Here is a 24,172-nt window from a genome sequence, read left to right as displayed (position 1 = left end):
TACTCGATTGATTAGCTAGCTGTTGTTGGACGGACACCTTGTTATTATCGACTCCGGATTATCCAATGTTTCCCCGGCCCTTTCCTAGTTCCTTCCATCGACAAAAAACCAACCCAAAGTCAGAGAAGGAAACGCATAAAGAAACAAGGACGATTAATCAACCCTCAGCCTCTGTATCATCGTCGTTGACGTTCACGGCCGTATGCTATTTATCCATTGTTTAACGATGCCAACAAATACGCCCAACAGGCCGGCTCACATTGAATTATTAGTGGATGCAGACAGATAATACATATTGATCCAATCCAAAGCCATCGGTAGCAGGTAACCCAAGAAGACTTGTGATGCAGACCTGGCTCTGGGTTAGGTTCAAGTAAGTAGGTGATGCTTGCCTTTCCGGTGGTTTACAGGGACAGCTTGTCTCTCTCTCTCTCTCTCAGCCTTGCTTGCTTGCTTCCTCCCTACTCCTAAACCTCGCCGATCCTTTCCCTCCTTTTTGCTGTACCACATCGCCATCATTTCTTGTTTAATTCCTTCTCACATTGGAGGCACCAAACCCGCGGTACTCCTCCATCTTGAAGCAGTTGCAGCCAGGAGCTCATCATCATCCGAGGAGTGCTCTTTCTCGTGGAGGAGGTTGCGATGCCGCCCGCGAACCGTGGCGCCGCCGCCGGACCGAGCTCCGGCGGCAGGCACGGCCCGCCGGCAGCCACCGCAGCGCCCAAACGCAACAGGCCTCGCTGTAATCAATCTCTCCCCAGCTACGCAGATTCTCTTTCTTTTTCTCACGCTTGATTTTTTGTTTTCTTTGATGAGAGATTCGCTTGAAATGTTCTTATATATTAGCCGTAGCTGTTTGATTCTACAAAGTATATCCCTGAATTCTTCTTTTCTTTTTCGACTACTTTGAATCTTCACCTGTTCCGAGTCATCTTTTCGTAACTTGATGTACTGCAAATGCCAACTGAAAAGAGCCTTCCTTTTCCTCAGAATTAGGTGAATAATCTAACTACACTAAAGCTACAACAAACCAGAAGTGATTTATTTATATAAAATATGGAATCAACGATTTACTTGATTCAAATCAGTATTTTTTGCGGGTTAAGATTTATGAGAAGTGCTAATCTGCAACCATTCTGTTGATTCTGAAGATCATGCGTTCACCCAGCAACAACTCCCAGCATGCAAGCCTATACTGGCACCCAATATGGTGAGACCCCAATCGTTTGCACATACGTCATCATTTGACAAAAAAAATTCTTTCAAATGTCTCATGTTTCACAAATTCAAACTTTGGATAACTACCAGGTCATTCCCATTCTTGTATTCGTGGGCTTACTTTTCATTCCGATTGGCCTTGCTTGCTATGCGGCTTCAAACAAGGTATATATATCCTTGCAGTTGTGTTATGCATGTACTCCCTCCGTTCCTAAATATAAGTCTTTTTAGAGGTTTCACTATAGGACTACATACGGATGTATTTAGACATACTTTAGAGTATAGATTCACTCATTTTGCTTTGCATGTAGTCTCTTAGTGAAATCTCTTAAAAGACTTATATTTAGGAACGGAGGGAGTAGTTATTATGTACTTGAAACTTCCCCTTCGTCGAATTTGAGTCTGAACAGTGTTGTATTTCCTTTCCGACAGGTCTTTGAAGTGGTTTACCGATACGACACGAAATGCGTACCCAAGAACATGCTTCACAACAAAGTGGGCTACATCCAGAACGCGTCGATAAACAAGACATGCGTAATAAATCTCAAGGTAATTATTAAGAAAACAAAGAACAATTCCCATTAATTAGCGTCGCCGATAGATAGAGAAAAAAGAAAGCGAACCATTTCGCGCCTTCAATCGACGGAGACGGCTTTTGGTGAAATGAGTGCGTCTTCCTTCTGTTGTCCTTCAACTGCATGTAGATCCCCAATGCCATGAAGAGGCCAATCTTCGTATACTACCAGCTCGACAGGTTCTACCAGAACCACAGGAGGTACGGTGCAAATTTCATGCAAATTCAAATTTCGTAAGGAACTTAGACAGAAGAATCAGAATTCAAACTGGAGGTGGATTCATTCATTTTCAGGTACGCGACGAGCTTCAACATCGCGCAGCTGGGCGACCCCAAGGAGGAGGTAAACCCCTACATAAAGGACTGCAAGCCTGAGGCCTACGCCGGCAATGGCAGCCCCGTGGTGCCCTGTGGTCTCGTGGCCTGGAGCCTGTTCAACGACACCTACAGCTTCGCCCGCCGTCCCAGTGGCGGCGGCGGCGAGGCGCTGAGGGTGATCAAGAGCGGGATCTCGTGGCGGAGCGAGCGGGAGCGGCTGTTCGGCAAGCACGTGTACCCCAAGAACTTCCAGAACGGCACCCTCGTCGGCGGCGGGCGGCTCGACCCGAGAAAGCCCGTACGTAAGCTTTTGTTTGTTCCTCTCGATCGACGTACGTACGGTGATGAATCGATGAAGACGTTTGGGTGGGGCGTGCAGCTGAGCGAGCAGGAGGAGCTGATGGTGTGGATGCGGACGGCGGCGATGCCGCGGTTCAGGAAGCTGTACGGGAGGGTGGAGGCGGACCTGGGCGCCGGCGAGACGGTGGCGGTGGCGGTGCGCAACCGCTACAACTCGTACAGCTTCGAGGGGGCCAAGGCGGTGGTGCTGTCCACGGCGGGGCCGCTGGGCGGGCGCAACCCGTTCCTCGGCCGCGCCTACCTCGTCACCGGCATGGCCTGCCTCGTCCTCGCGCTGCTGCTCACCATCGTCTGCCTCTTCTTCCCCATGTGCGTGAGCCCTCCATGTTCCCCCTGCCTCTTGGTCGATCGCCGGCCGATGATACGACAACGCATAATATAACCTCCAACGATCCTTCTCTGGGTCTTGTTTACATGCATGTGCAGGAAAGAGGAGCATCTCCAGCTGCGGTAGCCATCATCTCTCCAATCTCCATGCCCGCATGCCTCCATGGATCCCGTCGAGCTCGGCCTCTCTGGCTTACCATGGATGAAGACGTAGCAGGCCACCTCGAGATTATGCGGGTCTGGAACGTAGGTTCAGAATGTACAGAACAGGAAATTCAGTTTTTAAAAAAAAAAAAAAAAAAAAGGAAGTTGGAGCTGCAACGAAAATGCCGCGCGCCTCGAGATCTCGGTTTTTGCCGGATCGGATATTTCGAATGTAACAGGGCAAGCAATATATTTCGGCTCTACTAGTTTTGGTCTACATTTTGTTCCTATACACTTCCATTTCATTTTATTTTTTGCAAAGGTCCCTCTAACACACAGCGAAGAGAACTCCAATTTCATCAGGTGGTTGCAATGCCAAAAGCAAGCATATTACAGGGAAAGACCAAAACTATACCTGCACTTATTGTTTTGCTTTGTTTATTATTGTGGCAATTGACAAGTGTCTACTGTACATTACAACAATTATCATTAATTATTATTAAAAGAAAAGTAAAATGGAGCCTGCATACTGCAAATGTTTAAATCTAAGGCACCAAACACAGCGCAAACATTCAACATGGAAGGCAACTAGCCAACTGCCTGCAATCATGTTACATGTGCAGGACAGAGGAGCATCTCCGGCTGCGGTGGGCGGTAGCCATCGTCCATCCATGGATCATGTCGACGAGCGTAGACTCGGCCTCTCTGGTTTGTTATATATAGGCTTGCCTCCATTGTTGTTAGATATAGCAGATCACTGTAGTCTGTATGTGTATGTGTATGTATGTGTACAGTACAGCACACGAGACTGAAGGTAGATTCAGAATGTACAGAACAGGAATGTACACAAGAGCGAGTTGGAGCTGTAAAGAAAATGCTGCTAAAGATATCAGTTTTTGTAGGATCCAATATTTCGAATATACCGGGGCTAGCAATATATTTCAACCCTTTGTAGTCTTCGATCGAAGAGCAATGGGTAGGCTTATTTTTTTAATTTTATTTTTGCTTTTCTCCCCCCCCCCCCCTTATTTTCATTTTATTTTTTGCAATGGTCCCTCAACGCACAGCAAAGAGAACTCCACCAGGTAGTGCAATACCAAAGCATACAGTGGAAGGCAAAAACTATACCTGCACTTCTTGTTTTGCTTTATATTTTATATATGCAAAGAAAAAGAAGAGTATGGTGGAGCCTGCATACTGCAATATTAAGTCTATGCACCCAACACAATGCAAGCATTCAACATGAAGGCAGCTAGCCAACTGAAATCAACAGTTAAGCACCAATTTTGTAACTGTGGCATGACCAAACTCCAGATGCTACCATGCTACTGAAAAAATATATAATTCTCCTTTTATTTCATTTAGTTTGATCAGTGATGGCATTCTGGGCTGCCTCTAATGTCGTCGCTTCAAGATACACTTGAACTGAAGTTCATAGCCATATCCTGTCAGATGTTAAATTCAACCAAAGAAGCATTTAAAACACAGATACATAACAACATCAGTACAATTTCTTCCCTACAAAACTGTCTGGTGCAAATTGCGTGAGTCTTCCCAAGTGCTCTTAAGATCGTATTTACATCTACTCGAGCTGCTTCGTCCAGTCGAAGGGCTCCCAGTCCTTCATGAAGCCAGCAACGGCTTGCTTCTGGTTATCCATGGACTCGTGCCTCCGGCGACGGTGCATGTCCTCCCCTGGCAACCGGAGCACCCCTCGGAGTACATTCAGCCCGAAACCAGCACCGAACTTGCTCTCATCGTCTATCACGTGGACGAACCCGCGGTCCAGACCAAACTCCACGTGGAAGTAGGCGAAGTTCTCCGGGATGCATTGCCGCAGGTTACCGCTCGTTGGAATGAGCTTCTTCATCTCATGCTGCGACCATTCCTCCTCAGCTTCGTCGATTGCCTGGAGTGAACATAAGGAATTTCGTTAGAACCACAAGCACAGGAGGACCAGATTGTTCTCAATTAGTTGTGCAGAAAGCAATAGATAGCTGACCTTCTTGAAGTACATGGGTGCTTTATTTGAAACTTCGCATGGGACAGGGATGCATTCAATCATGCAATGCCTCTGCTGTTTGACCAGGCTTATGACAGTTTCCATGAAAACCACATCCTTATCCTGCTGCGCGAACATCTTCAGGAGGCACTTCTTGAAGTTGCGGATCTCCTCCCAGACATTTTTATCAACTGTTCTTGTTGAAGACTCGTGCTGCAAACATTAAAAACACAAAGAATCAATAAGAGTACAAGAAAATACTGACAATTCATAAGAGCTGCAACGAAAACCATAAGGTCCATAATAGGGTATTCCAAAGCACAATTGAGTTGAAGCAGGCTGATTTCTTATAAAAGCAGAATGCACAGATGATTTCTTAACTGTACTTTCAGCACATGGTAAGTTATCTCACCTGCAATGGAAGAATGACACAGTGCCCAGGAACAAGAGGCTCAAACTGTGGCAGCATCAAGTAAGTGAAGTTCCCTATAGCAATAACCAGGTGCTTTGGCCTGGATGGGTTCTCAAAGCAATACAAACAGCGCTCTTTCTGTGTTAAAATAGGTCTACGAGTGCTTCTATTATCCTGCTGTGCCTCTCTGGTCCTTTTGCCTTTCTTAGTGGGAGCATCACCGTATTCATATTCATCCTCCACACTTTTACTCATGTTGTACTGTTTGTTGTGCATAATTTTATTTGCAAGATGCAGGTCAGCATCCTCTTCTCTTTTCCTGCGATCAGCTGCACTGGGCTTTATTGTATGCCTACAGTTGAAAAAGGCAATATGCGTCAGGCAGACAAATAAACTAGAGATCTGCTGTTCAAACTAGAGTATATCAACGCATCAATACAGGTGCATACTATGTTTTGCATAATATGACACACGTAGAGATATCAGAAATATTTTAGGAGAGCAACTCGGTTGCATAGTATACAGCTATGCCTAATAAACGTTACTAGCAACTAAGACGTTGACATGATGGAGCTGAAAGATCATTTTAGCAGTGGATGATTACTATCTTTAAGATTTCAGCATAGCCATGCAGATGCAGACACATTTCTTTTCCGGACTACAGTATGGATACCATCTGGGCCAATGCTGGGGTGCTAACCATTGCCATTATCTTGCAGAATCACATCATATGACAAGGTGGTGCACATCTTTAGATGAACATGTATCAATAATTTACTACTCCCTCTGTACCTAAATATAAGTCTTTAAAGATATTTCACTAGATGTCTATATACGGAGCAAAATGAGTGAATCTATACTCTAAAATATGTCTATATACATCCGTATGTAGTCCATTAATGAAACATCTAAAAAGACTTATATTTAGGAACGGAGGAAGTAGTTCAGAATGACAACAAGGGTATGTTTGAATACATGAGGTTGCATCACTTCTTCAATCAAGCATCACAGACAAAAATGCTAAAACATCCAAAAGCAAAAAAGGCAAGTAGGGCATCACAAACCAAACATGTCTTAAACGGCATATATGGCACTTCCTTTCAAGAGTACTGAACAGAGAATAAGTAGAACATAATCATGAAAATATGCACATGCCGCTTAGAAATTTTAGCATCTTAACCTCCCAGAAGCGAAATTTGTTTCAAAACAGAAGCAACAGACAGAATGTAACTCGCAACTTAGGATAGGTAACAGACAGCCATGGCATCAACTAGTAAGTTGAATTCTAACATAAGATTGACAAACCTGGTTGAGCTATTTTCCTTCACATGCCTAGGCTCTTCAACAGAAGCACTCTGGTTTTCCAGCACAGTCTCCATTTCTCTCTGAGAAAAAAAGGTTATCCGTTAAGAACTCATGTGACCTCTACTTGCAGTGTGCGAAAGCACAAGAAAATTTGATTGATAGAGCCACTGTATCCTAAACCGTAGGTTAATCATATACACAGTCCAAATTTCTATGCCAGCATAATTGTGAAGGAAATGTTGGAAAGGCTCTATGTGGATTCAAATGGATTAATGTTATCACTTTTATTTTGTAATTCACAAACTAGCGATTTGCTAATGAACTGGGGAAAGAGTGTGTCAATTTCTCACAGTAACAATAGAGACACTTACCGAAAGTTGGTCAGCTTCTTCGTGCTTGCCTTTCATTCGGAGCTGCAGAACCTTCGCAGCTAACTGGTTTGCATTTAGTTTTTGAGTGCTCACTGAATATGATATTTTTGAACTCTCCTGCTTTTGTGTGTTCACGGAAGATGATATCTTTGAACTCTCCTGCCTTTGTGTGCTCACTGAAGATGATATCTTTGAACTCTCCTGGTGGGCTTTCTGCTCACTATCCCTTTTCTCGACATTTGAAGCATTTGTATTTTTACTATCATGGTTACTGATTTTATCCATAAAGCTTCCATCGTTGGAAAATTTATTGATACTTGCTAGTGCAGACGAGATGAGCGTTCGATCTTCGGAAGACATATTCTGTCTATTCTTCTTCCAAGTTACAGAATCCGGTCTGGGTTTCCTCATGGCATGATCCCGAGAGGAGACACCTTGCAAATATTGGCGACCACCACCACTCTCTTCGCCGCGCTGATCCTCCTGCTGATCTACTTTGGAGGATTTCTCGGAGTTGTTTGCCTGTCCAGCTTTTCTAGCCCTAATGGCCTGCAAATGAGCATAAGAAGGGGCAATTCTGGACGTTGATACTGATGCGGCTAAGTGGCCCAATGAGCCCCATCTCTCTTCAACTACCTGCAGTAATTGAATAGCCTTGCAAGTTAGAGAATAGCTAACTAAAACTGTATTTGAATAAGCATATGCGATGATGTACACACCTCCTCAATCTTTCTACCTTCACGAGCTGCTTGCTCTTTTGCACGCTTCAAAGCTTTAAGCCGCCAGCTAGCACCTCCGTCACCAACAACGGAGGACGCAAGCAACTGACTGGCTGCTTTTGCGGCGGTGGCTTCATCGGGATAGCCACTGCCATTGTCCCTCATATAAGGGTTCATTTCTTTCGGGTTAGGTTTCTTCACCTGTCATCGTCAATAATTGAAGAAAAAAAAAGAGATAATCAACTGAACACACATGAACATCAACCAGTTTTTTTGAAGTAAATATACCTCTTCATGTGTAGCCTCAAATTTCTCCTCGTCGTTATCAGCCCTCTGAGCACGGCTGCCCTCCGGCTGACTGGTGCTTGCGGATTTAAGCATCCATTCAAGCCCCATCTCCTTCCTGACAACCTCACTTGCCCTCGTCCCGTCACCTCCCATCTCCTCCTCCTCTTCATCCTCATCATCATCATCACTACTTGCAGCCCCTCCTCGCTTCCCCTTGCCGCTACCTGCACAGGCAAATGCCACGCGATTAAGCACGGTCCACCCAGAAAAATCCTACTGACCAAAGCACACCTAGCACCTGACCAAAATCCACCACGTTTATCATTACCTCTCCCTTCATCAGATTCGGCGCTGGATTCATCCTCGTCGGAGAAGTCGCGGCGGCCCCTGCGGCCGCGCTTCCTCCGGCGCTTGCTCCGGCTCAGCTCCTCCTCCTCCTCCTCGTCGACGGAGTCGCCCGACCCTTCCTCCGAGCTGTCCGACCTGCGCCGGCTCCTCCGCCGGTGCCTCCGCCTCCGCTTCTCCTCCTTGTCTCTCCTCTTGCTGCCGCTGCTACGCCTTGTGCGAACCTTCCCGGGAGAGCCGTCGGATCCCGAGCCGTCGCCGTCGCCGCCTCCTTGCTTCTAGAGAAAGGAGTAAATCAAATCAAATCAAATCCCGTGCGCAGGCTGAGAAGTGGGGGGTAGGGGATGCCAGCGAACTCACCAGTACAGCCTTGTCGCGCGGTACGACCTTGGCGCCCAATAACATGGTGGCGGAAGGGAGGATTTCGCCGGGGGGAGGCGGGGTTCGCGCGCGAGGGGAGGGGAGAGGAGAGGAGATGAGAGGCAGGTCAGCGGCGGCGGTGGAGAGAGGCCTACTCGTCGGAGAGGGCGCCGCGGGCCGGCGGGCTTGGAGATGCGTGCGTCCGGGATACGGGGTATTCTGTGGGGAATTCGGGGCGGTGGGGAGAGAGCGGAGGTGCCGCCGGATTCCGGCTCCGGTTTGGTTGCAACACCCTGACCCTGTACAAGTTTCACGGCGTAGCGGCTTCGGCTTCGGCTTCGGCTTCGGCAGGCGGTGGCTGCCCCTGCCCTGTTTGCTGGGCTGGGCCCAAACTTATGCTTAAGGATAGCGCACAACAGCCCATGTGGGCCTCTTTGGTTTCTCGTCAAGATATTAAAAAAAGAAGCAGCATAGAGCTTTTAAATATCCAGAAAGCTAAGAGCATCTTCAATAGATGGTTCAAATTTGGGGTCCAAATTCGAAGATGTAAAATTGGAACCGCCAAAAAATGTGTTTTGGAGCTTCGAAAAAAGACCAACTCCAACAGATGGTCCAAATTCTCATGGTTCAAAAGACCAACTTCAATAGATGGTCTAAATTCATGGTCCAAAACCAGCCAGCAGCCGCGCGTTTGCTGTTCAGCCGCCGTCCATCCACTGTATAGCCGTACATATTGCATAAAAACATGTTTTGAAACAACATAAAAAATTCATGTCCACAATATCAACATAAAAAATCATTGCTCAATGCTATGGCCAAGCTACCCAGCACAGTTCCTTCTCTGCTCGAAGACTGGATTATGCTGCTTCACGGAATTGCAAATGCGGAAGAACAAGTCTTTCGACATTCTGAAACGGCGTCGAAAGTAATTCTCAGGAAAAACAGGTGATGATGCAAAGTAGTTGCGCACCAGCCGTTTGTGCGCATCAATCCGTTCTCTCCGAATGAACACACGACCATAAACGGAACCACCGTGCTTCGGTTTCTTCCTCTTGCGCATGGCCGCTAGCATAGCAACCTCCTCTTCTTCATGCAAATCGAATTCCTCGTCCGACGATGAATCATCCACGAAAGAGGAGTCAACCGAGCTCATCTACATTGCACACAACCATCGTCAAACATACTATCCAATCCCAAGTTAAATCATCAAGTTTCGTCATTTTTTTACCTTGGGGAATTCTGTCGAACACCTAGTGAGCGCGATGGAAGAAGATGGCCGCTGGTTGGATTGGCTGCTGCTGACGGCTGCAGACGGTTGTGTACGGCTGCGGAACACTCCTCCAGACGGCGGTGGTGATAAGAAAAGAGCTTCGAGGCCGGCCAAGAGGAGCTCGACGGGCGGCGAACAGTACTTCGGCAGCCGGGCGGAGGGCTTCGTGCGGCGGTCGTGCGGCTGGCGCAACGGCCGTCAACAGGCTCACGGTCGACGGGGACGAGGTCGGCGGCAGCCTTAGACCCGGCGGAGGCCTATCGCGACAGCCGGACCGCCGGAGGCGCCGAATCCCGCGCCGGCTGCCTCCCGATTCGGCGGCGTCCGGGCGGCTGCGAGCCGGCTATCCGCGAGGGAGGCGACGACGACGGAGGGCGGGGTAGGGATTTGGGGTGGTGGCGGCGCCAAAGGCGTGGTTTTCGTCGGTCGCGACGGCGGATTCCGGTCGGCTGGTCTTCGGGCGGGCGGACGGGCGTGGGCGGGAACGGAAAGGAAGTGGCGGTTGGGCGTTCGCGGGCGGCGATTGGTTTTGGACCAGATGCACCTCGTGATGTAAATTTGCACCACGAGGTGTTGGATTTTACATCACGAGGAGCACCGTTTTTTACCCCACACGGTCCAAAAGTTAGTTATTTTTATATTTGTACCATCTATTGGAGATGCTCTAAGAGCATCTCTAGCAGATCCTGCATTTTTCCAGCCCGCAAACCTGGGATGAGGGTCGTGGCAACGCTTTGCAGTTCTTTTTTGCAGTTCCGCAGTGCGGTGTCTGTTCTGCCGCAGCCAAAACCGGACCTGCATACGTAGGTTTTGATAGTAAAATCTCTAGCAAATTCTTATGCAAACATTAACTAAAATATAGATATATGTTTATTGTACATTACAACAATAGTCAAACTTACAATAATGGTTCAAATGAAAGAATTAAACAAATAATCCAATACAACTATTGTCCGAAATAAAAGAATAGTTCAAATTACACAACAATCAAATATATGAACATAAAAATCTCTACTGCCCATGCAACTGCCATATGTGCTCAATGAGATCATGCTGCAACTGGGTGTGCCCATGGGCGTCCTCTATATGCCGGTAGGACTCCGGGAAAGCCTGAATACGGTCAGGGTTTCTAGATGGCTTCACACGGCTACCAGCATTGTCGTAGAAGAACTCCAAGTTTAAATCCCTTTCATCTTCAATGATCATGTTGTGAAGAATTACACAACATGTCATGGTGTTTCTGAGGGTTTTCTTATCCCAAAAACGAGCTAGCCCACGAACAATAGCAAATATAGATTGCAAAACCCCAAAGGCTCTCTTAATATCCTTTCTGCACGCCTCTTGTTGCTTAGCAAATTCAGCTTGTTTCCTAGTGCTTGGATTGGATATAGTTTTCACGAAAGTATTCCAAGGAGGATAAATGTCATCGGCAAGGTAGTACCCTTGAGTGTAGGCATTACCATTCACAGTGAAGTTGCAAGCAGGAGCATCACCACTAGCAAGCCTTCCAAATATGTGTGACCGTTGCAACACATTGACATCATTGTTGGTGCCCGGCAAACCGAAGTGACAATGCCATATCCACAAATCCTCAGACGCTACGGCCTCAAGCACAATTGTTGCATCTCGGCTTTTGCCACAATATTGCCCGTGCCAAGCCTTCGGGCAATTTATCCAAGTTCAATGCATGCAATCTATGCTACCTAGCATACCCGGCCAACCACTCCTTTCATTCATCGTCATCATCCTCTTCGTATCATCTTCGTTTGGTGCTCGAAGATAAGTTGGACCAAACACACGGATCATAACCTTCGCGAACCTACGCACGGACTCTATTGTAGTATATTCACCAATACGAATATACTCATCGTCGTAGTTCACAGCGATTCCGTATGCAATAACTCTCATGGCCGCGGATATCTTTTGGTATGCACTAAATCCCAATAATCCAGCGGGGTTCCTCCGGCGAGTAAAATAGTGAGAATTTGACTCACAAGCCTCTATCATTTTGGCAAAGAGGGGTCGATGCATTCGGTACCTTCGCCGAAGAGATTGGCGGGATAGGTTGGTCGTTGGGAGAAGTAGTCTCGCATCAGCAGTTCGTTGCCGAGGTGGCGCTTGCGCGGGATGCATAGGCGGCCTACCTTCGATCTACGCTGCCGACTCCTCCGTCGATCCTCGTACTCCTTGATGACCATCACGACCACCAACACCTGTTGTCGATGGTTCGCCAGGAGGTTCTCCACATCCGAGCCGTCGTCGGAGGAAGAATCGGCGCGCACAAATTCCTCATCGAAGCTCAATTCCATCTGCCGAAAGAACAAAATGAGAGTGCGGGCGGAGCGATTGGGGCAGAGGGGGAGAAGGAGGTGAATCCCACCTGAGATCAAGAGGCCGGGGCGGTGGGGGTCGGTCCCGACAGGCGGCGCCGCGGTGGCGGATGCCCTTTCGCCGGGGCGGCCTCGATCTTGGGCGGCGGAGACAAAGACCCGGCGCCGCCGTCGGAGCCCGGATGCGCAGGGCCTGCGGTGACGTGCGGCAGCGGCGGCGGCGGGGAGAAGGTATTCGGTGTCCGGAATCTAGGGCGACGACGACGAGGGCGGTCGTGGCGGCTGGAAGGGGAAAGGGAAGGGAAGCAACCCACGCACTGAAATGTCCCTCCCGCCAAGTATTTCCGTGAAATGCAGGGCACCCCCGGGTCGCATCGTGAAACGTTGTTTTCACAGTTCCGCGGGCGAAAACTGCCGCGCACCTCAAAAAATTTTGCAGGTCGGTCACTTTTGCGGGATACGCTCTGCGAACGTTTTCGGCCCGAAACGGCAAAACGGCGGTTATTATACAGTTTCCGCAGAAATGCGGGATCTGCTAGAGATGCTCTAAGACAACATGAATCGAACCTTGCTAGCCATCTAGGTTAATACCTCGCTAGTGCTTAGATACAGGTTAGGTTGCTTTTATTTTCACAAGAGTTATTAGTGCATTACTAAAATATACCCCGGAATGAATGAGTTGTTGATTACGTACCCAGATAACTTCCATGTAAATAGACCTGGGTCCGAATCCCAAAATCGGTGGAATCGAGCATGCAGATCACGAGAGGGAAATGGGTTACGATCGTCCGGATCTGTCATTAACCATTTTTGAAGTTTCAAAAAGTTCTAAAAGTAACACGCATGTATATAGCGATGTATGATTCATCTCTAACGGGATACCTTTTGATGTGGTCTACATGCACAAAAACATGGTTCAGCATGTTTTTTTGTGCGTAACTCAACAGAAAGTATTTCGTCATAGAAACTTACAGACATGTAGTATACAACCCTATGTACATGTATGATTTTTTTCAGAATTGTTTAAAACTTACATTTTTTGGATTTTTAAAAAGTCGAGCTACAATTTGGCACTCAACGCCAAGCTTGGGAACGGCCTCGTCCATAGTTAGGTCATCGGGACTTCTACCATGGCAAGAAAACTCGTGTGCTAACAATTGCACTCTCTTCGCATCAATATCTAGGAAGCCACACCTCAAATCTTTTCATCAACTCGTGGATATCGATGTAGATGGGGACACATATATTTTGGTTTGAGGCATATTGGAGTATAACTTCAATGAACACAACCCATTTTGTTTCAATCCGGGGTGGGGGGTCATTGTAGTGGTCAAAAAGGTGAGTTAGGCCAAGGTGCACTATCCCAACTTATATTACTTCAGCATCGCGGTAGATAGGAAACCTACCGAAAATGGAGAGTTGAGAGAGGACCATCGCTAACGCTCCCTTGCCTGGTGGCTAGGGCGAAGTGCCCATCAGTACTGAGTTATGTCCATATTGGTTGTGTTGTTATATCCCAATACCTCTGTTGAAAAGAGTGCCTTGAGATCTATGATGAACAACATCTTTTCTCAAGTGCCAATAATGCCAAAGATGAAACGCAATTTTCATGTGATGCTCCTCGCCAACCACCCAAAAAATGTCGATAGCCATAGAATGACGGTACACCTAAACACTCTCTTCATAGGGTGGAGGCGCTAGGAATCAGACTACTGATTTCTTGTATCCACCAGACCACTCACTAGCCATTGGATTAGTAGCATAATGGACGTTGGATCAATACAAGGAAAGGCTAGTCTGTTTGTAAGATACTGCTCTTATTACGGGCTTCCAGCAGTAACGGCTATCGGAATGCATGCATGTACGAGTAGTAAAGTTCGTTCTTGCTGATGCTTCCATTGGCCAGAATGTCTTGTATGACGGTAAAAGTTCATGCTTGATTATTTTAAAAACTTTATTGAACAATTTTTTTCTTGCTTCTAATGCTTAAAAAATGCAGCAGGTGTAACATTTTATTTTGTTTCGAACGTAACAAAAAAATGCATCAGTGACGAGAAAATTTGCTTCTGATGCAATCAAAGTTTGGCTGCCCCTAACAAAAATATAGGTCCAAGAAGTTTGCTTTAATGTAACAGAATTTTGCATATAAGAATTCCACATGGGAATTTAGAGCCACATGAATCTTTCTTATTATGTTTGCAACACGAGAAAACATTTCTTCCATCCACTATAAAAGTGCTTCCATCGTAAAACTAATTTTCTCCTGACCATACATAAGTTTGTTGACATGCTTCGTTAGTTCATACACCATCTTCATATGCTACAAATTTGCTTTCTTCAAGGCGGCAATGGTACAATGTTTTTTAAGTTTATATCATAGGTTTCCTATAGACTATAGACTTGCTTCTCTTCATTTAGCGTGAGCTTGTCTTCATTGTGGGATCATATGCAAGTGTCGTCGCGCTTCTTAGTGGATGCATCGTTCGCTTCAGCATAATTTGCTTCTACCTGTTTCCTCATTCTAGTGAATCGAAGACATATAATGTAGTGCACGACAATTATGAAAAATGTGTGAGTATAATATATGGAAGCAAAATACGTAAAACAAGGAAACAAATGTCATATCTTATGGGAGCATGTCATATTGCAGTGAAGATAATAATGAAAACAAATTTTATAGAAGAAGCAGGAAGTAAGAAACTAAACTATGGACACTGAAGAAACATATGTAGTATAATTTAGAAATTCCATAACACGTAAGAAGCATGAAAACAGTACTATATCAACATAACCCATGTCAACTGAAAGCATATTGAAATATAAATTATAAACCCATCAGCAAATACCTAAACATACATTAGTACGTTTGGAAGCATGAAAATAAATCAAAAAGGGGTTGTAATGGAAGCATACACGAGATGATACACATGCAGACAAGCGTGGCCTGATAGTAGTTGAAATAATTACTCAAAACCATGGAAACACAATTGATAAAATCTGAAGCATTGCTAGCAACAATTCGGAGAGATAACACGGTCTATCTTAAATAACTATGGGAAATATAAGAAACGTAAACTAGTATGGCCTGAGGCAAATATTAACACAAACTAATGAAGCACGGATGATATTGGTCGACCCAAATTTCAGTTCTATTGGAAGCATGTATTAAAAGGAATGAAATTATATTACAAGTATTGTTCTACCACTAATACATACGGGAGGCTGGAAATTCACAAATTCGAAACCTCCCAACAAGGATTGCGTGAGAAGCCCAGGCCAGAGTTGGTCATGTGGACGGAAAGAGGAAGCACCATAAGAGAGTAAAACACCAATAGTGTGAGGTGCACCCACAATATGAACCAAGGCCTTGTCGAGTTGCTCGGTGCGGAGATCCATTTGGGTGGCACTGTAACATTAAACAGGTTAGAAATCAACTAGCGTCTGTATCCAGAGGAGACGACTCAATACCTAGGTTGAGGCTCGGGTCTTGGTCCTGCAATGGTCCTTCAATAATCGTCTCCTTCGCCAACAGAGACGACGATCCTGCATGGTGGACGGTATGGGGGTCGCAGGACCCGATCCTGGTGAAGAGTACCGGGATGGGAGGGGGTTGTGAGCTCGTGGACTGCTTCGTTCCCCAACCGAAACGACTCAGAAACTGGGGAGGGAGGGCGGAAGAGCAGATCTGTCGGGGAACTGGGACGGTATGGGGGTTGCAAGATCGGTGTGGGCAGCGTTGGGGCGGAGGAGAGCGGGACGGCGCACCGGCGATGCGTAGCCGCTTCTGCGGAGAAGAGTTGGGGCGGTGGTCACGGTAGCTGCGAGCGATCTCAGGGGATTGCGTGGCTGGGCAACCAAAACTAATGGGATGAGGAAAGAGAAAATATGGGGTGGGGTAATCGCTAGGAAAATATCAGCCGTGGGATTACAAAAGCATCGACGACACGTGATCGGTCTGAGGAAATTTTCCTATGAGACGTATGATAGAAAGTGTTTCCCCTAACTAAATGCATTTCTTCATGCAACATTGAGGCGTTAGTGTATGTGATTGTGGCATGGTCGCAAATTTGGATTTAGCAAAGCACCTTAGTTAATGGACTTTGACTTCTCCTAAAAAGGAAATTAGTATGATGAATATTGCTTGGAGCTAAGATAGATCCCACGAAAACCATAACCACCAACTCTTTTTTAATGTTGCTCATGTTTATTCTCCTCAATCACAACTAGTTCATTTTGTAACCCCGGTTCAACAATTTTCATGTAGATTTATGTTTATCTGGCATTTTGGTTGCACAAATCTGGTGGTGGGGGCGACTCACACAAAATAAAGGTCTATTGGGTCCATCTCATGGTGGTGTAGACATCACATTCAATAACCGAGAGCTAGCAGTTTTTGGTTTCCTTTCATGCTTTTGTTTTTTCTCTTTGGTTGTTCGACGATGAAACAACAATTTGATAACCTATCTTGTGGGGAGTGTGTCTCTAGCCATTTTTTGTGGCTTGTTCAGTTTACATGATTTTTAGATCATGGGAGCAGGAAAAGTGAATTGTTAAGATGAGATGCCCATCCAAATCCTTAGGAAATTTACAAAGGTTTCATGTAATGTTAAGGATCCTCTGGAATGAGGTCAATATAGACACAATCCTCTGAAATCTTATACCCACATTCCTATGAAACAAATTCTACGCAAATGAAAAATTCCTAAGGATGGAAATCTTGTAAGAATGCTCTAGAAAACTGAAAACTGAATAAATCCTTAGCGGGTTGCTTACGTGTCTTCACCAGATGTTTAAGAGATGATCACAATATAAATGAAAAAGAGAATATGACTTGATGTAACCTCTACTTTTCTTATGAGGACCTTGTTGCCCCCTCTTCTTTTAGTTATACTAGACAATTCCCCATGCGTTGCTGCAGGGATTTTTGACAATGTTTAGTTTACACTTGCTTATGTGCAGTTGGCCACGTGGGTGTCTTCTTCATTGAGTAAAAAATGGACATGAATAGTGAGGATGACTCTCTTCCGGCGCGTTGCTGCGGTAACTTTGTTAAAAAACGTAAGTAGTTGCTAAATCTAATGAAAAGAAAGTATAAGCTTAAAATCAATAAAAGTAAGTGTCTAAAAATAGAATAATTTTTTTGAATTATCATTAAAAATGTTATTTCAAACAAAAGTGTGAAGGATGATGCTACTTCTCAAACAACAGCGCCAGAAATTGACATGTTGACGGAGACTTGCTTGCGTTGGTTTTTCCCTTAAAGAGAGGAAAGGATGATGCAACACAGGAGCAGTAAGTATTTCCGTTAGTTTAAGAACCAAGGTATCAATCCAGTAGGAGAATCTCGTCAAGTCCAGAGTACCTGCACAACACAAAAGAGCTTGCACCCAACGCTATAAAGGGGTTGTCAATCCCTTCAAGATTGTTTGCCAAGTGAGATCTGAAGGCGAAAAGTGCAACGAAGTAAAAAGTGTAAGGCTGAAAATATGGTGTGGAGTAGACCCGGGGGCCATAGTGTTCACTAGAGGCTTCTCTCAAAATAGCAAATATCACGGTGGGTGAACAAATTACTGTCGAGCAATTCATAGAACCACGCAAAGTCATGACGATGTCTAAGGCAGTGATCATACATATAGGCATAACGTCCGAGACAAGTAGACCGATACTTTCTGCATCTACTACTATTACTCCACACATCGACTGCTATCCAGTATGCATCTAGTGTATTGAGTTCATGACGAACAGAGTAACGCCTTAAGCAAGATGACATGATGTAGAGGGATAATCTCAAACCAATGATGAAAACCCCATCTTTTTACCCTTGATGGCAACAACACGATGCGTGCCTCGCTACCCCTTCTGTCACTAGGTGAGGTCACCGCACGGTATGAACCCAAAACCAAGCACTTCTCCCATTGCAAGAATCATAGATCTAGTTGGCCAAACAAAACCCACAACTCGAAGAGAATTACAAGGATATGAAATCATGCATAAGAGAGATCAGAAGAAACTCAAATAAGATTCATAGATAATCTGGTCATAAATCCACAATTCATCGGATCACGACAAACACACCGCAAAATAAGATTACATCGGATAGATCTCCATGAAGATCATGGAGAACTTTGTATTGAAGATCCAAGAGACAGAAGAATCCATCTAGTTACTAGCTATGGACCCGTAGGTCTATGTTGAATTACTCACGCATCATCGGAGAGGTCATGGTCTTGATGAAGAAGCCCTTCGTGTCCGAATCCCCCCTCCGGCAGGGCACCAGAACGTGCCCCAGATGGGATCTTGCGGAGACAGAATCTTGCGGCGGCGGAAAAGTACTTTCGATGATCTCCTGATTTTTTGGGATTTTTAGGGAATATATAGGCGCAAAACCTAGGGCAAAGGGGCCTCAGGGAGCCCACAAGCCTGGTGGCCGCGTCCCTGCCGTGATTCTCCGGCTCTCCGATCTTTTTCTGTTCGGGAAAAAAATCCTTTTGGCAGTTTCATTCCGTTTGGACTCCGTTCAAAATCCTCCTCTGAAAGGGGTCAAAAACATGGAAAAAACCGGAACTGGCACTTGGCACTGAGTTAATAAGTTAGTCCCAAAAAATATATAAAAGGCATACAAAACATCCAAAGTTTGACAAGATAATAGCATGAAACCATCAAAAATTATAGATACGTTGGAGACGTATCAGATGACTGTCGGTGTGAAAACCGACAGACCTCGGGGTAGGGGGTCCCGAGCTGTGGATCTTGGACAGATGGTAACATGAACAAGGGGAGATGTTTACTTAGGTCCGAGACCTCTTGATGGATGTAAAACCCTACGTCATGGTCTTGTTTATATGAATGGAGAAGTATCAAGTACAGATTTGATCTACCTCGAGATCGTCAGATGTGTTCTAACTCTAGGGCTAGGTGAATGATCTTACCTTGATGTCCCCTATGCGGGATAAACCCTATGGCTTATATACACGCCAGGTAGGGTATCTAGGGTTACAAGGTTGGTATCTTGGTGTGGAGGCAACATGAAAAGTCTTGGAGTATACGTCAAGCCTTCAACAGATCTGGTCTTGATAACGCCATGTCGTACAGCTTCCGGAGTCCATGTTGAGAAGAAGGAGGGCCCATCGGTCCAATCCGAGGAGGATGGGTCGACTATGTTAGTACCCCTAGTCCAATACATCGTCAGTAGCCCCCTAACTGGTCTTCTATGCCGAGGACGATTCCCTTGGTGAAGATAACCTCGGATCCAAAGTCCTTGGCTTGACACACGAGTTCCCGTTCATGACTTCCAAACTCCCAAACTGTTCTCAAAAGAAGCGGCGTCTTATAAACAAGACATAATCAAGCTCATACTTTACTCGAAGCGGCGGGGTAACCTAGCCTCGAAGGTCGGCCACGTAGGTGTGAACAGTGCCACCTAGCCTGACAACTTTATTGAAGCGACGTAACCCATGATGGGTCGAGCAGTTACTGCCTACCCCCAAATCACGGCTCAAGACAGCCTTTTTACTGGTGTATCCTATCAAAGTGAAGATTGTGCCTGTTTTCTTAGGGATGTCATCAAGATTTTGCCCCCCCATTGATGACCCACAAGTATAGGGGATCAATCGTAGTCCTTTTGATAAGTAAGAGTGTCGAACCCAATGAGGAGCAGAAGGATCTGACAAGTGGTTTTCAGCAAGGTAAAATCTGCAAGCACTGGAATTATCGGTAACAAGTGATTGTGTGGTGAGATGATTCGTAGCAAGCAACAAGTAACAAAAGTAGCAACGGTGCAGCAAAGTGTCCCAATCCCTTTTGTAGCAAGGGACAAGCCTGGACAAAGTCTTATAGGAGGAAAAACGCTCCCGAGGACAAACGAGAATTTCTGTCATGCTAGTTTTCATCATGTTCATATGATTCGCATCCGTTACTTTGATAGTTTGATATGTGGGTGGACCGGCGCTTGGGTACTGCCCTTACTTGGACAAGCATCCCACTTATGATTAACCCCTCTCGCAAGCATCCGCAACTACGAAAGAAGAATTATGACTAAGTCTAACCATAACATTAAACTGTGGATCCAAATCAGCCCCTTACGAAGCAACGCATAAACTAGGGTTTAAGCTTCTGTCACTCTAGCAATCCATCATCTACTTACTACTTCCCAATGCCTTCCTCTAGGCCCAAATAATGGTGGAGTGTTATGTAGTCGAGTTCACATAACACCACTAGAGGAAAAACAACATACAACACTTTAAAATATCGAACGAATACCAAATTCTCATGACTACTATTAGCACGACTTATCCCATGTCCTCAGGAACAAAAGTAACTACTCACAAAGCATAATCATATTCATGACCAGAGAGGTAATGAGTAGCATCAAGTATCTGAACATAAACTCTTCCACCAAGTAATCCAACTAGCATCAACTACAAAGAGCAATTAACACTACTAGCAACCTTAAAAGTACCAACCGGAGTCGCGAGACAAAGATTGGTTACAAGTGATGAACTAGGGTTTGGAGATGAGATGGTGCTGATGAAGATGTTGATGGTGACGAGTCCCCTCCGATGAGAGGAGTGTTGGTGATGACGATGGCGACGATTTACCCCTCTGGGAGGGAAGTTTCCCCGGGAGGATCATCCTGCCGGAGCTCTAGATTGGTTCTTCTCAAGTTCCGCCTCGTGGCGGCGGCGAATCCTCAAAAAAGCCTCCTCCTGATTTTTTTCCCGGACAAAACCCTTCATATAGCAGAAGAGGGGGGCCAGAGGGCCAGCTGGGTGCCCACAAGCCCCCTAGGCGCGGCCAGGGGGTGGTCGCACCTAGCAGGCTTGTGGCCACCTGCTGGCGCCCCTCTGGCGCTTCTTCAGCCGAATATTTTTTATAAATCCGAAAAAAATCCTCGTTGATTTTTACAGCGTTTGGAGTTGCGCAGAATAGGTATCTCAAACTTGCTCCAATTTCAGGCCAGAATTCCAGCTGCCGGCATTCTCCTTCTTCATGTAAACCTTGCAAAATAAGAGAGAAAAGGCATAAGTATTGTACCGTGAAGTGAAATAACAGCCCAAGAAGCGATAAAAATCAACATGAAAGCATGATGCAAAATGGACGTATCAACTCCCCCAAGCTTAGACCTCGCTTGTCCTCAAGCGAAAGCCGAGCTCAATAAATATGACCACATGTTTAGGAAGAGAGGTGTTGACAAAACTAAATACGAACATGCAGGCATCATGATCATGATTAGAACAACAATACCAACATATGATCTCTCATGCTAAAGTGACAATTCCTTCACAAAGTAAAGTTATGGATCAAGAACCTTACCGAGAAGTAACAACCAATAGCCTTTAGTCATTGAAGCAATTGCAATTTATCACAACAACAGAAAGAGTCAAATAAGAGCTTGTAAAGCAAATCCACATACTCAATCATCCTTTCGTTCTCTACAATTGCTACAACTCACGTGGTACTCATGAGATCAAAGTTTCAGTTGGACACAGAGAAAGATAGGGGCTTATAGTTTTGCCTCCCAACTGCTTACCTCAAGGGTAATGTCAACAATAATACTTCATGAATACTTACCTCCAAGTTGACATATGAATATAGATCTTTCCCAAGCATATGACGTTAGCCAAGATAAAGGCGAAACATGGAATTGGTGAAGATCACCATGACTCTTTCAAGGGCAAAAAGTAAAGGTACAAGATAGGCCCTTCGCAGAGGGAAGCAGAGGTTATCATGCGCTTTTGAGGTTTGGATGCGTGTCCTCTTAGTGCGGAGGAACGTCACTTTATATTGCCTCCTGTGATAAAGAACTTTATTATGCAGTTTTTCGCTTTTATGTCTTCCTCATCACAGGTTCGTACAAATCTTATTTTCCACACACTAATAGATCATACATATTAGGGAGCAATTTTTATTGCTTGCACCGATGACAACTTACTTGAGGGATCTTATTCAATCCATAGGTAGGTATGGTGGACTCTCATGGCAAAACTGGGTTGAAGGTTTATGGATGCACAAGTAGTATCTCTACTTGGTGCGAGAGTTTTGGCTAATATGAGGTGTAAGCAATCGTCACATGCCAAGGGATCTCTATGTTGGGGAACGTCGCATGGGAAACAAAAAATTTCCTACGCGCACGAAGACCTATCATGGTGATGTCCATCTACGAGAGGGGATGAGTGATCTACGTACCCTTGTAGACCGTACAGCAGAAGCGTTAGTGAACGCGGTTGATGTAGTGGAACGTCCTCATGTCCCTCGATCCGCCCCGCGAACTATCCCGCGATCAGTCCCACGATCTAGTGCCGAACGGACGGCACCTCCGCGTTCAGCACACGTACAGCTCGACGATGATCTCGGCCTTCTTGATCCAGCAAGAGAGGCGGAGAGGTAGAAGAGTTCTCCGGCAGCGTGACGGCGCTCCGGAGGTTGGTGATGATCTCGTCTCAGCAGGGCTCCGCCCGAGCTCCGTAGAAACGCGATCTAGAGGAAAAACCGTGGAGGTATGTGGTCGGGCTGCCGTGGAAAAGTCATCTCAAATCAGCCCTAAAACCTCCGTATATATAGGTGGGAGAGGGGGGACCTTGCCTTGGGGCTCAAGGAGCCCCAAGGGGGTCGGCCGAGCCAAAGGGGGGAAGGACTCCCCCCAAACCGAGTCCTACTTGGTTTGGTGGGTGGAGTCCTTCTTTCCTTTCCCACCTCCTCTTTTTTTTTCTCTTTGATTTTTCTTCCAATGCGCATAGGGCCCTTTTGGGCTATCCCACCAGCCCACTAAGGGATGATGCGCCACCCTCAAGGCCTATGGGCTCCCCCGGGGTGGATTGCCCCCCCGGTGAACTCCCGGAACCCATTCGTCATTCCCGGTACATTCCCGGTAACTCCAAAAACCTTCCGGTAATCAAATGAGGTCATCCTATATATCAATCTTCGTTTCCGGACCATTCCGGAAACCCTCGTGACGTCCGTGATCTCATCCGGGACTCCGAACAACATTCGGTAACCAACCATATAACTCAAATACGCATAAAACAACGTCGAACCTTAAGTGTGCAGACCCGGCGGGTTCGAGAACTATGTAGACATGACCCGAGAGACTCCTCGGTCAATATCCAATAGCGGGACCTGGATGCCCATATTGGATCCTACATATTCTACGAAGATCTTATTGTTTGAACCTCAGTGTCAAGGATTCATATAATCCCGTATGTCATTCCCTTTGTCCTTCGGTATGTTACTTGCCCGAGATTCGATCGTCAGTATCCGCATACCTATTTCAATCTCGTTTATCGGCAAGTCTCTTTACTCGTTCCGTAATACAAGATCCCGCAACTTACACTAAGTTACATTGCTTGCAAGGCTTGTGTGTGATGTTGTATTACCGAGTGGGCCCCGAGATACCTCTCCGTCACACGGAGTGACAAATCCCAGTCTTGATCCATACTAACTCAACGAACACCTTCGGAGATACCTGTAGAGCATCTTTATAGTCACCCAGTTACGTTGCGACGTTCGATACACACAAAGTATTCCTCCGGTGTTAGTGAGTTATATGATCTCATGGTCATAGGAACAAATACTTGACACGCAGAAAACAGTAGCAACAAAATGACACGATCAACATGCTACGTCTATTAGTTTGGGTCTAGTCCATCACGTGATTCTCCTAATGACATGATCCAGTTATCAAGCAACAACACCTTGTTCATAATCAGAAGACACTGACTATCTTTGATCAACCGGCTAGCCAACTAGAGGCTTGCTAGGGACAGTGTTTTGTCTATGTATCCACACATGTAAATGAGTCTTCATTCAATACAATTATAGCATGGATAATAA

At 45.8% G+C, this 24,172-nt stretch overlaps 2 protein-coding genes across 4 annotated transcripts; one reads left to right on the top strand and one right to left on the bottom strand.

Moving 5' to 3' along the window:
• Positions 1 to 330: 330 nt before the first annotated feature.
• On the top strand, positions 331 to 3,218 carry LOC123452155 (ALA-interacting subunit 5-like). Of its 2 annotated transcripts, none has more exons than XM_045128755.1 (8): positions 331 to 742; positions 1,152 to 1,210; positions 1,309 to 1,383; positions 1,651 to 1,767; positions 1,923 to 1,993; positions 2,087 to 2,408; positions 2,490 to 2,779; positions 2,897 to 3,218. In XM_045128755.1, the coding sequence occupies exons 1-8, from the start codon at positions 643 to 645 to the stop codon at positions 2,922 to 2,924; spliced, it is 1,062 nt and encodes a 353-aa protein (XP_044984690.1). In that variant the 5' UTR covers positions 331 to 642; the 3' UTR covers positions 2,925 to 3,218. The 2 variants fall into 2 exon arrangements, with proteins under 2 accessions (XP_044984690.1, XP_044984691.1); XM_045128756.1 differs by lacking the exon at positions 331 to 742 and adding an exon at positions 819 to 996.
• Positions 3,219 to 4,278: 1,060 nt separating this feature from the next.
• LOC123452154 (CWF19-like protein 2) lies at positions 4,279 to 9,026 on the bottom strand. Of its 2 annotated transcripts, none has more exons than XM_045128751.1 (9): positions 8,744 to 9,026; positions 8,367 to 8,661; positions 8,039 to 8,262; positions 7,751 to 7,951; positions 7,032 to 7,667; positions 6,661 to 6,740; positions 5,356 to 5,707; positions 4,944 to 5,156; positions 4,279 to 4,850 (listed from the first exon to the last, which is right to left on the bottom strand). In XM_045128751.1, exons 1-9 carry the CDS (start codon positions 8,786 to 8,788, stop codon positions 4,524 to 4,526), a joined length of 2,373 nt encoding a protein of 790 aa, XP_044984686.1. In that variant the 5' UTR covers positions 8,789 to 9,026; the 3' UTR covers positions 4,279 to 4,523. The 2 variants fall into 2 exon arrangements, with proteins under 2 accessions (XP_044984686.1, XP_044984687.1); XM_045128752.1 differs by having other exon boundaries at positions 8,367 to 8,658.
• Positions 9,027 to 24,172: the final 15,146 nt, after the last annotated feature.

This window comes from Hordeum vulgare, chromosome 5H (genome assembly GCF_904849725.1).
Source record: "Hordeum vulgare subsp. vulgare chromosome 5H, MorexV3_pseudomolecules_assembly, whole genome shotgun sequence".
Lineage (NCBI taxonomy): Eukaryota > Viridiplantae > Streptophyta > Magnoliopsida > Poales > Poaceae > Hordeum > Hordeum vulgare.
The sequence above is the reverse complement of the archived record's forward strand: the minus strand, read 5'-3'. Positions and strand labels throughout refer to the sequence as shown.